The sequence below is a fragment of the Centroberyx gerrardi genome, chromosome 5 (assembly GCF_048128805.1).
Source record: "Centroberyx gerrardi isolate f3 chromosome 5, fCenGer3.hap1.cur.20231027, whole genome shotgun sequence".
NCBI lineage: Eukaryota > Metazoa > Chordata > Actinopteri > Beryciformes > Berycidae > Centroberyx > Centroberyx gerrardi.
The window spans coordinates 30641377-30655234 of record NC_136001.1 but is presented as its reverse complement, the minus strand read 5'-3'; the positions used below and the strand labels follow the sequence as shown (position 1 = coordinate 30655234).

The 13858-nt window shown below is 38.7% G+C and overlaps 1 protein-coding gene across 1 annotated transcript; it reads left to right on the top strand.

The window, feature by feature from the left end:
- Positions 1-5299: 5299 nt before the first annotated feature.
- Positions 5300-9640, top strand: barx1 (BARX homeobox 1). The gene is made up of 4 exons (XM_071911638.2): positions 5300-5852; positions 7503-7791; positions 8357-8441; positions 9091-9640. The coding sequence occupies exons 1-4, from the start codon at positions 5651-5653 to the stop codon at positions 9256-9258; spliced, it is 744 nt and encodes a 247-aa protein (XP_071767739.1). The 5' UTR covers positions 5300-5650; the 3' UTR covers positions 9259-9640.
- The last annotated feature ends 4218 nt before the right edge of the window (positions 9641-13858 follow it).

Here is a 13858-nt window from a genome sequence, read left to right as displayed (position 1 = left end):
CAAAGTAGGCAGTTTTATTGTTAGCATTTAGTTATTCATTCACTCATTCATACACTCACTCATTCTTACCCTTTCCTTTCTTTTTCCCCATTCTGTCAAGAGTGCCTCGATGTGCTGTTTGTTTTTTCTGTTTTCTTAAATACAATTAAAATCCCATTAAACATATTTTAAAAAAACATTCTAGTATACCTATGACATTCTGTGAATCACATTGATGTTGTCGTGGACATTGTATTGGAAGCAAAGTTTTTACAAAGTACCTGCTTTTAGATTCAGATTCAGAGAAAGCTTTATTGGCATGAATCAAGTAGTGTTGCCAAAGATTATTACAATAGTACAGGATAAAATAAGGTGCAACACAGATGTATATGGTGCAATGAAGAATAGGCAAATACAGTAATTATATGGGAGTGTGAATGAATTTCGGAGGAAATAGAAATTAACAATGGCACTTTCAAATTGCACTTTACTTTGGGATGTATATTTTTTGTATACTTTAATATTTTGGACATTCTAATAGAAAAATGCAATGCTGTCTCAGCCTTTAGTCTTTGGGCACCATACTTTTTTATATCTCCCCCTTTCAATATTCAGATTAAGATCACTAATCCACAGATTTGTAAGGATTGTTCATTCTTGTACGTTTTGGTTGTTCAGATAATGACCTAATTCAATTTTTCGATGAAGAAGGGAGTAACATTGCAATTTATTTTGTAATTTGCTTTCAGATCACCAAATGTTAGATTAATTTTCCTTTTTTATTTTATTTCTAGGTGTAAGGGAAAGAGTCCCAGTTCTGCTCAGCAAGTGTTCAGTGTGACTGTGTTCAATGTGTCTTATCTTTATTCTGAAGTCCTCTGCTGCAGCCTAGTGGTTATTTATTAAAATGACGCTGTTGCATTGTGAATGGATATGCAATACAGATGCACATTGAGACAGTCAGCTAAAATTGTTCCTTTTGATTGAAGACTTATCTGATCTGTATTTCAGATCAAAATCTGAATATGAAGCAAAAGTAAAGATTGTCAGCTTTTGATCATGGATATTTTTCTGCCTCCACGATAATCTATGTTAGAAGAACCCTAACCCCTATCAGTATCATCAGACAGTTCATATCCTCCTGCAGCCCAGTGGGAGGATTTTTGGCTGTCATCCATATATTCCGTTTAGAAATGTACTTTCAAAACATAATTAATTGCAGGTTATTAATTACTCATTTAAAACTGTAATCAGTAACCTGATCCGCTACATTACTCCAACTCTGTGAAGTGTTCTGAAGATATTCCCTTACTTTTTGATTAGTTTGCCCCAGGAAATTTGAGGTTAAACACATGGTACCACAGGATGACCCATTAGGGGGAATTTAAACTATTGAAAATAAATCTGTAATATGTCACAAATTGTCAGTTTAAAATGTTCCCATTGTAATAGAGTAATGCGAGGTTGAATCAATCACATGACTCACTTGAGATGCAAAGGAAGACACCAGCAGTGTGATTTTACTGATGTATTACAAACATGAAACATCAATTCCATTAACGTTTAATATTAATAATAGTTTGTGACTGTATTTACTTTAAGTCAGTGTGTCCAAAAAACCTATTCTCACTTCTACAACTGATACTGACACTGCAATTTAATGGGCCTTTTCTTAGAATACTTTTTATTTCACTTTAACCCCTTAATATTTCCTGATTTTATTTTATGAATGAAATACTGTGTAAATGTGAAAGTGTAAACCCACAGGAAGAGCCAGCTGGATGAGGGATTTCCACTTCCTTCATGAACAATATATCTGTCCAATAAATGTCAGCTCCACTGCAAACTATTTTTTTCCTGCTGAGCGTATTGATTTAAACACGACTGATCCAGGAGCTGTCTGTTATTAAGGTTTTACTTGAAAAGACTCTGTTCTGGCTTTCAGTTGACTAGAATTCTTATCAGTGGCATTTCAACCTGAACGGGATCTCAAGAACAGTGTGAAGATAATCCAAATTTGAACTAAAGATGTTCTGAACAATGATCTAAATGGGTTAGAAGTGGTGGAGATATGATAGACATGAGCAAGAAAACTCACTAACATTGGTCTATATTCCTTGAAACAGATTGGGTCACAAGCAGAAACACCCCATTCCCCTTAAAGATGGAGTCCTCCCATTAATGCCTTAGAAAACATTTCAACAACAAATTAGACAGCCATGTTTCATATTTTGATTAATGTTCGCCCTTCAGATCAGGGTTTAGTTTAACAATTTATCACTGGATTTCACATTAACCAATAATTCTCATCACTCTTTCTTCATACTTTTCTCATGTAAATGTATATTTTTTGTTCCAATCTTGCTAAATAAAGTGAGCGAAACCGGAGCTGCATTTAGCCTTCTTGTACTACTCTTGTACTACCCATAGTACACACACACACACACACACACACGAACACACACACACACACACCACCTTCAAAGCTGAAATTAAATCTACACTCTTGCCTCTCTCCCATCTTACCTTCTCTTTCAAATATCCAGTGAAGCAGAAATGCAAAAAAATGGAAAATAGCTCATGAATTGTCATTAATGAAAGTAACATTTTTAAGTTTTTGTTTAAGAATAGAATCACAAAAACACGATAGATACGACTAGACTAACAATAGCAACAGTTATGGATGGAGCTGCCAGTACAAATCTTCATCTGACTCTACAGCAGCGAATATGTTGTTGCATGTAATCTTTTCCAGTGAGAACAGACAATACATCTATTCTCTTAGTGTGTTCCCACTATTCTGCTTAAACAGTGCAGATCATGCACTACAGTGGCAGCAATTCAACATGAGCAGGCGGGAAAGCTTTTACTCCACCTGCAGTCTCAGCAGTGACCAACAGAGGCAGAAAAGGTCCAGCAATGTCAGTTCATTCTACTGGAGAAGACACACTAAGGTCTGTAAACTAGAAGCTGCCACCTCCTTGTACCTTTGAACACAACAGTATTAGTCTAACTAGTCATTCCTGAGGACAGCAGTTGTTTTTCAGACTTTATGGAATGGTGTTGAGGCACAGACAAGGTGACTCAAAGTTTGTGGGATGGATGCTGAAGATCATCTTGAATATGAGAAGCGGTTTCCTTTTAGCACAGTGTAGCAGACAGAATGTAATTGGCATCTGATTGCAATTCACTAGACTTATTTCATCTCATTTTGCTAGAGCTTCATTTGCTTTAAAGTTTTAATCTTTCCTTCTTTTCTCAGTGGACTATGTTAAGGTGTACACAGATTCTCAAAAGGCATATGAAATTATGAAATGAAATTAAAAGATTTTGCTATTTTTTCATTCCGCAATTCCTGAAGCTTTTATACCGTTACAGTATTCATGTTTTCAGCTGATTTGTTTAGAAATCATAGTGTTGCATACGGTGCACACATACCTCAACATGCCTTTCACAGATTCAAAATACATTTAACACTTAGAGCAATTTGAAATTTTGAAAACTATATTCCTCTAATGTTTCTCTCTGTTCTGTTGATGCTTAAAGATTCAGCCTTTGATGCTGTTTTAATGTAATAGTTGAAAGTCACGAGCCCTCTCTCCCCAGAAATGAGTATTTAAAAGCAGTTTCTCAAAATGTATTTTTTGGGCAACACATGCCCATAAAACCTCTAGCATTTTTGAGGGAGTGCCTTTTTTTTCCGATTTTCACCGCTGTCCCTGAAGTGGTCGACCCATGCTACTATTCAACAATATTGTGCTTTGGCATTGTCATTGTATGCTCATCCACAGGTCATAAACAAAACAGGATGAGAATACTGAAATTGGGAAGGGAAGGCTGCACATTCTGGCATCTTATACCGCTTTTATCAGCTTGGATTTTTTCAGATGTATAATTTGTAACTTTTTTGGATCTTGCCGTGGTTCACCTGAAAATGTTTGCGTAATAAGTGGTTAAATAAAGGTTTTAAGAGGTATTCCTGTCGCTCAGCAGGTTAAACGTGGCATCCTGCTTCCCATCATGATCCTCTCATGATGTTGTGAGTTTGAGTCTGGCTCATAATGTTTGTCACATGTCACCTCCCTCTCTCTTCAATCTTCCCTTTCACATTTCACGGTAAACTATATAATGCATTCAAGAAAACAGTCAAATAAATAAGGATTCAATAAGAAAAAATCTAAATAGGCAACCAACAGTCATGCATTCTACGGTTCTTTGAAGCTCTCAGCTCCATGGTTGATTTTAGAAGACCAGAGAACTTTTCACAAATAAACCCTGAGTCATGCTAAAAATATGCTGTGGTGGATATTTCTCAATTTTTTTGGGGCAAATAACCTCAAAGGAAAAATCCCAGAGGTGCTGTGGAATGGGTCTTGTGATCTCTAGCATGATAGTTTTTCCCTCGCACTGCTTCAGTGTCTTCACTGCAGACTTTAAACACTGATATCATCAACTGATGTTTGCTTGCTTTTGTAACGGCCTTATATCATCAGATGTACACAGACATGTTGTACTGCTATTAACTACATGAACAAGTGTTAGGCCCAAGGTGATGAGGTTTATTGTTCACATGCTACAAAACAAACAGCCATCAATCTTATGCGCCAATGAGACATGTTTTCTTTTTTTTTTCTTTCATAAAACAGCATAAGCATCTGCAATAGCAAACAAATCATATTTTCCCAAAAATAATTATGATTAAAAAAAAATCTGGATTTGCTGGTATGGTCTGACACCTCCAAATGCATTGGATAATCTTGCTGTCCTAAAAACAAAAGAAAAAAGTACATGTATATATTCTATCATCTAAAAAATCCTATATGTTTTATAAGGCTATAGGCCTATAAGACCTGAAGGTGTGTTGTATGGGTATTATCAAGCAGTGAAATAGGCTATAGTTTCAAATCTTTATTGATGACCTTGCATAGACCTAAGCAGAAAAAAAAAGAATATCTTGTTGTTTTTTAGTTTTCATTTCACCTCCTCACCTCAGAGGTTCCTGCAGCCCCACATCATCATGATAGTGATCTGAGACTCGTGGCTACACTGACTTTCAGTATCACCTGCAGGGAATTTAAAATGTCTGTCGTTTTAGGTCCTAATTCCCTCTTCCATGTTCCCCCTGTTGCATGCAAATCCACGCAGGAGTAGCGCGACTTTGCATTTAACTGTGGGTCCTGGGAAGGCAGCGAGTAGACAAGCCCTGAGACTGGGGTGGAGCTAAGAGACGAGACTCATAAAACCCAAAGCTTATTCTTCAATTCACTGCCAAGGTGACGCGCTCGGCGGCTGACAAATCGCTCAGAGCTCTACAACTCTCTCACACACACACACACACTGGGCATGAACAAGGCTGGCTTTGGAAGTTTTGGGTCAAAGGTTTGCGCTTGGTTCCCCGTTTCCTCGCCAAATTCAACCAAATTTGGGCTCCAGTAGCGCGCAAAACCCGACGAGGACGCGCAGACAAGAAGTCAGCACTTACCTGGACTTGTGTTTTTTTTTTTGTTTTTTTTGTTTGATCCAGAACCTGAGGATATTTTTCTTTACAGCACCGCTCTCCAGTCTATAGAGGGAATATGAGCGCTGGCTTGGGCCACTGAAGGAGTGAGAATCGGTGCGTAATCGCTTGGTGTCTTTTACGGTGACAATAAAAGAAAGAAAAACTCAGATAATGCAGCATCCCTTGGACCTGGGGGCGCATTACTATCCTCCGGAGGCTCACCCCGACCACAGATCCCATCGTTACAGGAGTTTCATGATAGAGGAGATCCTGACCGACCATCCGGAGCACAAGGTGTCTGCCCCGGCCGGGGAGCTGCTCAAATTCGGGGTGCAAGCTCTCCTGTCGGCCCGGCCTTTCCACAGCCACCTGGGTAAGCTGGGCGGATTTCAACTCCATGGCTATGAAAAGTTAGAATAAGCGACGGGGTCGTGTCGATATGAGCGGTCTGGCATTGCGGTGAAATTTGTAGGATTTTAATAGATTCTGTATTGTAATGGTTAATTATTTGCTTGCGTGAAAGATTACGATGAGCTTTCCGCATTAAAAGCAGTGCAAAATGTACATCTGAAGAAGTCATTCTGTGTTGCGTCTGAAAATATTATTTCTTAAACAAATGAAACAATCTGCCAGTGTGAGGTCAGATAATTTCACTTCTTTCAAATGTAGTTTTGTTTCATTCCTGTTTTACTTTCTTTCTTTCTTTTTTCTTAGAATTAATAATGACTTGAAATAGGCAGGATAAGTCAGATCGCTCCACTAGTGTCAAGAAAGTGGCTCTTAATTCAAGAAAACTCTTGGAACAAGTTGATTCGCATTAGAAACAAGTGGAGTTATCTCACCCTATTGGCAGATTTCACTTGTTTTAAGAAGAATGGGGGGGGGGGGGAATTAAGACTCAATACAAGCTTAAATATTTTGCGTAGGGTGCGTAAAATTGCGTGATAATAGCCTGGATCCAGGCGCATCAGTGTGCCCAAAGAGCTCTCCAGATGAAAATATTCTACGTGATTATAGTTATGGTAGATTTAAATACCGCAATGCAAAACATCCATTCGTTTCTGTAACAAAGGCCGGTTTATACCATGAAACCAATCGAAAAACGGAGGAGAATTGCGCAGAGACGCGCGTCGTGTCTCGGAGGTTTTCGACCCGATTCACAGAGCAAGAACAACCAAAACATTTTAAAAAATGTATCTGACTGAAAACAATAATTTAAGACGGTGTTGACAAGTGTAGAATTTTTTTTCCATTCATTCCAATTTGTATGAAAAGTAGCCCATGTCATGCGTTGTGTAGGCTCTATCCCAAATATTATTTTTTATATTATGAAGCAAATTAGGTAACATAACTCTAACGAGTGGGCTCAATAAGTGTCGGATTGACATAATTATTGACCAGTTGCCTATGTTTTAAATAGTTACATGATTATATAAAATGTCATATCCCAAAATATTAGGCCCTGCGCGTTTATTAGGCCCCGTTATTGTTGTCCTGAAACTCCTCCTGCACCAGGAATAATAGCTACAGTGTCATATTTGTTATAAAGACATTAATGAACATTATTGATAAAAATCCTATGAGGCCAGGGCCAGGGGTTCCCACACTTTTTCATATCAAGGACACCCAAGCATGGGCCCCCATTTAATAACATTTGACCCTATTGACCCTCATCTGAGAGGATTTTATTGTCAGATATGACTTTATATAGGCTACATAGGCTACATAACTGTCTACACTGCAAGTGTGGATAATTATAAGGGTCTAACCTCTACTGAGTGAAATAAAAAATAAAGTTAAATGATTCTTCATTTTGCTGGAGACTCCTTCAAGGGCCCCCGGAGCTCCCCAGGACCCCATAGCCTACTGCACATCCGTCTCCCTGTGGCTCCTATAGGCCACCGTGCATTTTATCTCTTTTTACAACAGCTTAGATGAACCTACAGGACCAATAAAAACAACCCATAGCCTCGGTTACATTTATCAAACAACCTCCATGATTTTCTTCCCCGCGGTCCCGCAGTCCTGAAGGCCGACCAGACGAGCCTGCTGAAGTTCCCCATGTCCCCGCTGTCCTGCTCGCTGGGCTCCCCGCTGGGCTCGCCGCTGCTGGCCGGGCCCCCGGGCCTGCAGGTCGGCCCGGCGTCCCACCACCTGCCGCTGGACCTCCACCTCCGGGGGAAGCTGGAGCACGGCGGCGACGGGAGCAAGACCAAGAAGGGCAGACGGAGCCGCACAGTCTTCACCGAGCTGCAGCTCATGGGCCTGGAGAAGCGGTTTGAGAAGCAGAAGTATCTCTCCACGCCGGACAGGTAGGGTTGTAGTCCGTACGGGGTACGGCAAGGCGCGAGTACAAATTTAATACTGTAGTTTTTATCATTAGAATGGAGAGCAAAGGTCAAACAAAATCGTATGAAATCGTATGACATGTATTATTATTATTATTATAATGTTGTATTATTATTATTGATGTTACATAGCCGATTAATATTGTTATTATTATGACTATTATTTTTATTATTAATATTATTTTTATTTACACTGTTATGCCAAAAATAATAAAATCACATCAGAGGAGCATTCAGGATCAATGTTCCCTCTAAGCTGATAGTTTGGTGACATACATCTAATCATTTATCACATTGACCAAATAATAATCATCAGTCATCAGTCATTGCTCCACTTTGTCCCCAGAAATGTAGTTTTTATGGAATTTTTTGTGGCAAATGGTTTAGTGAATTAACACCCTTGTTATAATCATGGAATGAGAAAAAGACCTCACACCAAAACTGCCTATTATGCTTCAAAACAATAAGAAATATGACTATATATATAAAAAAAATAGCCTGAAAAAATGTTTTGTTTTTTTTCCTACAGAATAGATCTTGCTGAGTCTTTGGGCCTCAGTCAGCTGCAAGTGAAAACGTGGTACCAGAATAGAAGGATGAAATGGAAGAAAATAGTAAGTTATATTTCTGTATGATGATGATGATGATGATGATGATGATGATGATGATGATGACTGTCATAATGATGTTGTGGTAATGGACTTTTACATAAGGTTAATACAACAACAACCTATTGGGATCAGTTCTGTTTTACACTACTGATACAGATGTTCGTTGTGCAATACAGGCCTTATGGGAAATGAACTGCAGTGGAATGGATTAGCATGGAATCAATTGAAATGGAATCAAATTGACCCTGACCTTTGCATTAGGGTCGACTTAGATGTACAGTATGGGATGTAACGGAGTGTAAACCCAACTATAAATCAGTTTGCACATCTTTTTATTTGCAGGAAAAGAGATTACCACCTTTATAGGCGGACATAAACTTTTATCATATGAAATCCATTGTATACATCATAGTAAGTAATATTAAAGTGATGTAAGTTATATAAGGATGGTGTCTTTCAAGGGAAAAACAGCATAAATGAATGATTTTCTGAGAGTATAATTGATTTTTGATCATATTAGTTATTGCTGGGCCTTATGATCACCGACTGGAGGTCATAGTTCACCCTTCTTTGCATTTACCACCACATCACTGTCTGTAGGCCTGTAGGAATCAACCTAAACCTGACTTTTCTCTTCACGTCTGACCCGCAGGTGTTACAAGGAGGAGGCCTGGAGTCGCCCACTAAACCCAAAGGCCGTCCCAAGAAGAACTCCATACCCACTAGCGAGCAGCTCTCTGAACAAGAAAGGTCTGCCGGCGAGCTCGACCGTCAGTCCGAAGCCTCCAGCTCCCACTCAGACAACAATCAGGAGGAGTGACCCGGCAGATGGCTGCCAGATATTTTTGACTCTGAATTCTGACTCGTGTGCGCAACGTCTGGGACGCTCCATGCGCGTCTCTCGGATAAGGCCCCAAAACCCAAAATGGCATTACGGCGTGGAGAAGATCTGCACTGATCCTCCCGAAGGCGGAACTTCTTTTGCAGCCTCCTATTTCCTATTGCAAAGGACTGACAGGCCCTGCAGAAAGGCCCAGGCTGCTGCAAGCCGTCATCTTTCAAGGCCCATGTGTTTTGTCTCAGTTGCCCCACCATGCATTCCCTCACCATGAACTTGCCCGCTGCTGAGGAGGGAACACAAACCTTCGCAGTAGGTCTTACCCTTTCATTGCATATTCTAAGGACCCACTTTCACTCTTCCGTTTTTTGCATTCCTTTTGTGTAACTATGTTATGTTTAATTATTAAATATATTTTCACTAATACGGTTCTCCTTTCATTCTAAAGGGAATAGGCCCCAAGTTGGGCTTTTGATCTAGTTTGTCTAGCTTACAAGTGAATATATGGGTTTTTATGCCGGTGATGATGATAGATTATAGGCTTATCAGCCACACACAGTCATTCACATGGCACAGGGCCTAATATGGCTACATAGCGTCATCATCAGAAAACGTCTCGTTAAGTCCTGACATATTTTGGAGGGCATGTGGCCATATGGCAACTGGTGCACACGCAAATGGACGTGCTTGACAGAGAGAGAGAGAGAGAGAGAGAGAGAGAGAGAGAGAGAGAGAGACTAATGCATCCAGGTTTATTGTTACCATCTCTTCTGTATAATCAAGAAAATCACATCCCCATTTAGTAGGAACCATGCATCTCTTGCTTAGAATTGGACATGACACCATGCATGTATTGAAGTGTAGTGAACAGTAGTGAACCACCACTCTGTTTTTAATTGAGTATAAAAAGAGACAGTGCTCTCAGATGGAGGTTTCTGCTTCTTGTAAGTGTGAGAGAGTCTTAAGCAGAATAAGAGACCAAGACTGAGACAAAAGGACTAAGTAGAAAGTAAGAAAAGAGTCCAAGGGAACTCTTTACCTAAAAAATAATGTGGCCATATGTCACTTAAAATCAATGAAATGCATTAGTTAAAGTTTGTTTAGTATTTCCCACTATAATGTAGGTGTGACATTATTAGTAGTACTTTTGTTTTTAATAGTTTTAATGTATCTTATTGCAGTTATGAGAACACTGTGATTACATGGCTTCATGTCCACAATTTAACCTAATTTGGTCTATGTTATTTCATATTCATCTCAATAGTCGATTGCATGTTATATTCGGATTATTATATATGGATCAGTCGCTTGAGAGTAGGCTACGAAAAACCACTAGTCTGTTACATTCCTATGATATTCCTATAGGGGATTATACAGTGTCTGTGGTGCTCAATAGTTAGTTAATAGTGACCTTAACGTACTTTATGGTATTTTATTATCTCATATTACTATAGGATTTTCTCTGGTTTTTGACCTATAGTGGTATTTAAAGTTTTGCTGATATTGTATATATACGTATATATCCTTCTAAAATGTATTACTATAATTCTTGAAGGCGAATGAGCCGGCCAGGCAGATGCTCAAAATGTTGTTTTATTTCTATTCTTATCTTATTATTTTTTTAATTATTTTTACAGATACTGTCTTTATTAACATTCAACCTTACCTTGAGCCTCCACACTGGATTAATTATAAATTAGATGAGAGAAATAGTTTATGACAGTAGGGAGAGGGTTGACGGTGCTTGTTGCGTTTATAGGGGAGGAGCCGTTGAATCTAATCGCAGCAAGATTGCATGAAAACTTGAATATTAATCAAACCTTAATTTGTTCTACTTGTTGCAGTTTATTCGAATTTTTCTCATCATCCAGGTAAGGACAACAGCTCAGTTATTGTGTGTGCAATGTTTATGCTTATTTATAATTAATACTAAAGCTTTATGTCAACCACCATTCAGTGTTGTGGGAGGAAAAAGCTGCATCCAGCAAACTGTTGTGTCTGAATGATGTCTAGATGGCACGGGGATTAAACCCCAACGGAGACGCATTTTTGCAGCTCTGGGAAAACGCTTGCAGAAAAAAAATGAATATGAGGTCACATTTCCCATAACAGCCCCTGCTTTAAGTTCTTACTACTAATTCCTTAAAGTTGACTGTAATTTACACTCTTAGCCTATTTGCAAGCAGAAAAAATTAAGGAAAAATGTTACATTTTCTTTCAATGCAGGTCGGGAATTTTGTCCGTTTTTTTCTGTTGCATGCCAATTTATCCACCCAGAAATATGTAAAAAAAAAAAAAAAAAAAAAAGAATAGCCTCAGATGAAAGCATGGGCCATAATCAATAGACAACACAACATACATCCAATCTTTAGACTACAAAGCCCGGGGAAATTTGAGTCTCAGGCTGAAGGTCTAACAGAGACCAAATGGGCGTTAATTCACACTGAGATACTATATATGATCAAAGCCAGCGCGCACAGGTCTGACGTTATCACATGACCAATTCTAATGATAAAAGCTAGGGAACATTATTTTCCTCAAAAACAGTATACCGCAACATAGGTGGGATTCTATGCACCTATTCTTTTTTATTATTATTATTTTTTACATGTCAAGTTTTATATTTCATCTGAGGGCCTGGATGCTCTCACGGTGCATAAATCGAAGACTAATTGTCAACACTGATAGATTTCTGGCTCAATGTACACAGTTTCCCTATGAACATTCACTATAATATTTCTATAGGGACTTATAGTGTGTCTGTGGTATGAATGGTGAGTTAAGTGACCTTATCGTGTTTTATGGAATTTTTAGAGTTCCTATAATAGCCCAATAGCTTCACTGTGACATTTGAATAGTATCCCTTTGGGTTTGTCTGAAATTAAGAGTAGATCTCAGGAATGCTATGAAGCATTCATATTGGAGGTCATCTCCAATAAGAGCCTGTAGTACAAAGTCAATTCACTTCCCTACGTGTGTTTCAATATCATTGAACTGGCAATGGTGAGAGTATTTTAATTTATTAGGCTTGACACAACAAGCACGGCAGGAGGCCTAATGGATGCGCCATAAAGTCAAATGAGCCCTATAGGCCTTATGCCTCGTGCGTAAAATTTAAAGTGTCCTTGGTAAGTGACTGTGGTCAAAGTGACGCTCCAGGTTTTAATGTTACCCTTACGGAAAACTATGGTAATCCTATTATGAATTTTAGATGGATGCGTGGATGCAAGACGTTTTGGACCAGAAAAAATACCATAAAGTGCGGCAATGTCTCCATGAACTTACTATTGGGTGCTACAGACACACTTTAAATCCCTATAGGAGTAGGGATATTATAGTGATACTAAGAGATAGAAGTGCCATGACGTAGGCTAAGATAAAGTCACTATAAAGTCCATATTCAGTATGTCCCTATAAATATTATAAAACATTATCATTAAGCGCGGTAAGGCCACTATAAACTAATAGCATATTGATTTTTCAGGTATTTTGGTTAGTCTGACACTCTTGTTGATGGACCTATTATGGGTGTTACAGCCTATAGCCATTCTGCTTTTCAATTTAGGAAATGCTAGCTTTATGAATGATACTGATACTACTTTGGCCTGTAGCTATGCTATCATGGTCCAATAGGGCCGAGGTACAAAACAGGGTTTAAATAGTTTTCACTCCTTATGTTCATTCAGCTCAACAAAAAGGTTTGCGTCTTTTTTGTCAATCAGGCCAATTCATATCTGCATTTATTCACATTTAATGCAGGCCTAAGCACATTGAAAACCAGCCAATGGCCTCCAGGCAGCTCACTCAGCATACAGTAAATTCGGCCCAATAGATTCTATAACCACGCAAAACAGATACAACTACAACTGTGGATTTAAAAATGCGGTTTCAAACGCAAACGAAAAATCATTATATATTGTGTCTGTGGTATTCAATAGTGAGTTTACAGCGACCTTATTGTGCTTGATGGTTTTTTTGTACTCTTGTACGCTTTATTACTGAAATATTCCTATAGTAGCCTATGCTAAGTTTAGCTGTGATATTTCTTTATCCCTCTAAAATGTATTATAGGATTACTCCCTCCGTAAGGGAAATGCTAGTGTAGTCTCTCTCTCTCTCTCTCTCTCTCTCTCTCTCTCTCTCTCTCTCTCTCACACACACACACACACACACACACACACACACACACACACACGCACGCACAAATAAAAAATCGCGTTCATTCGTTTCTTTCAATCTAATACAGCAATCTAACAAAATTCACCTTGAAGTCAGATATTGATCAAATACAGTGCGCATGGAATATCAATGCCTACCTTTTTCACTGCGTCAACATGATTCACCAGTTAGTTCTTATCAGCATTCATCAACAGACGTTTCTATTTCTTTTGCTCCACAATTTGCAGCAGTGTGGAATAAACCTTGACATCACATCACATTACATCACATCCACAACCGCCTGCAGTCTGCAGGCGACGGTTATTAGACTAATACTTACCACAATGACAGATTATGTCATTTTGCTCCAATTTGTTCTATTTGAGGCCAGAGTAACTGCTTGTTTGAAAATACATTTTAGACA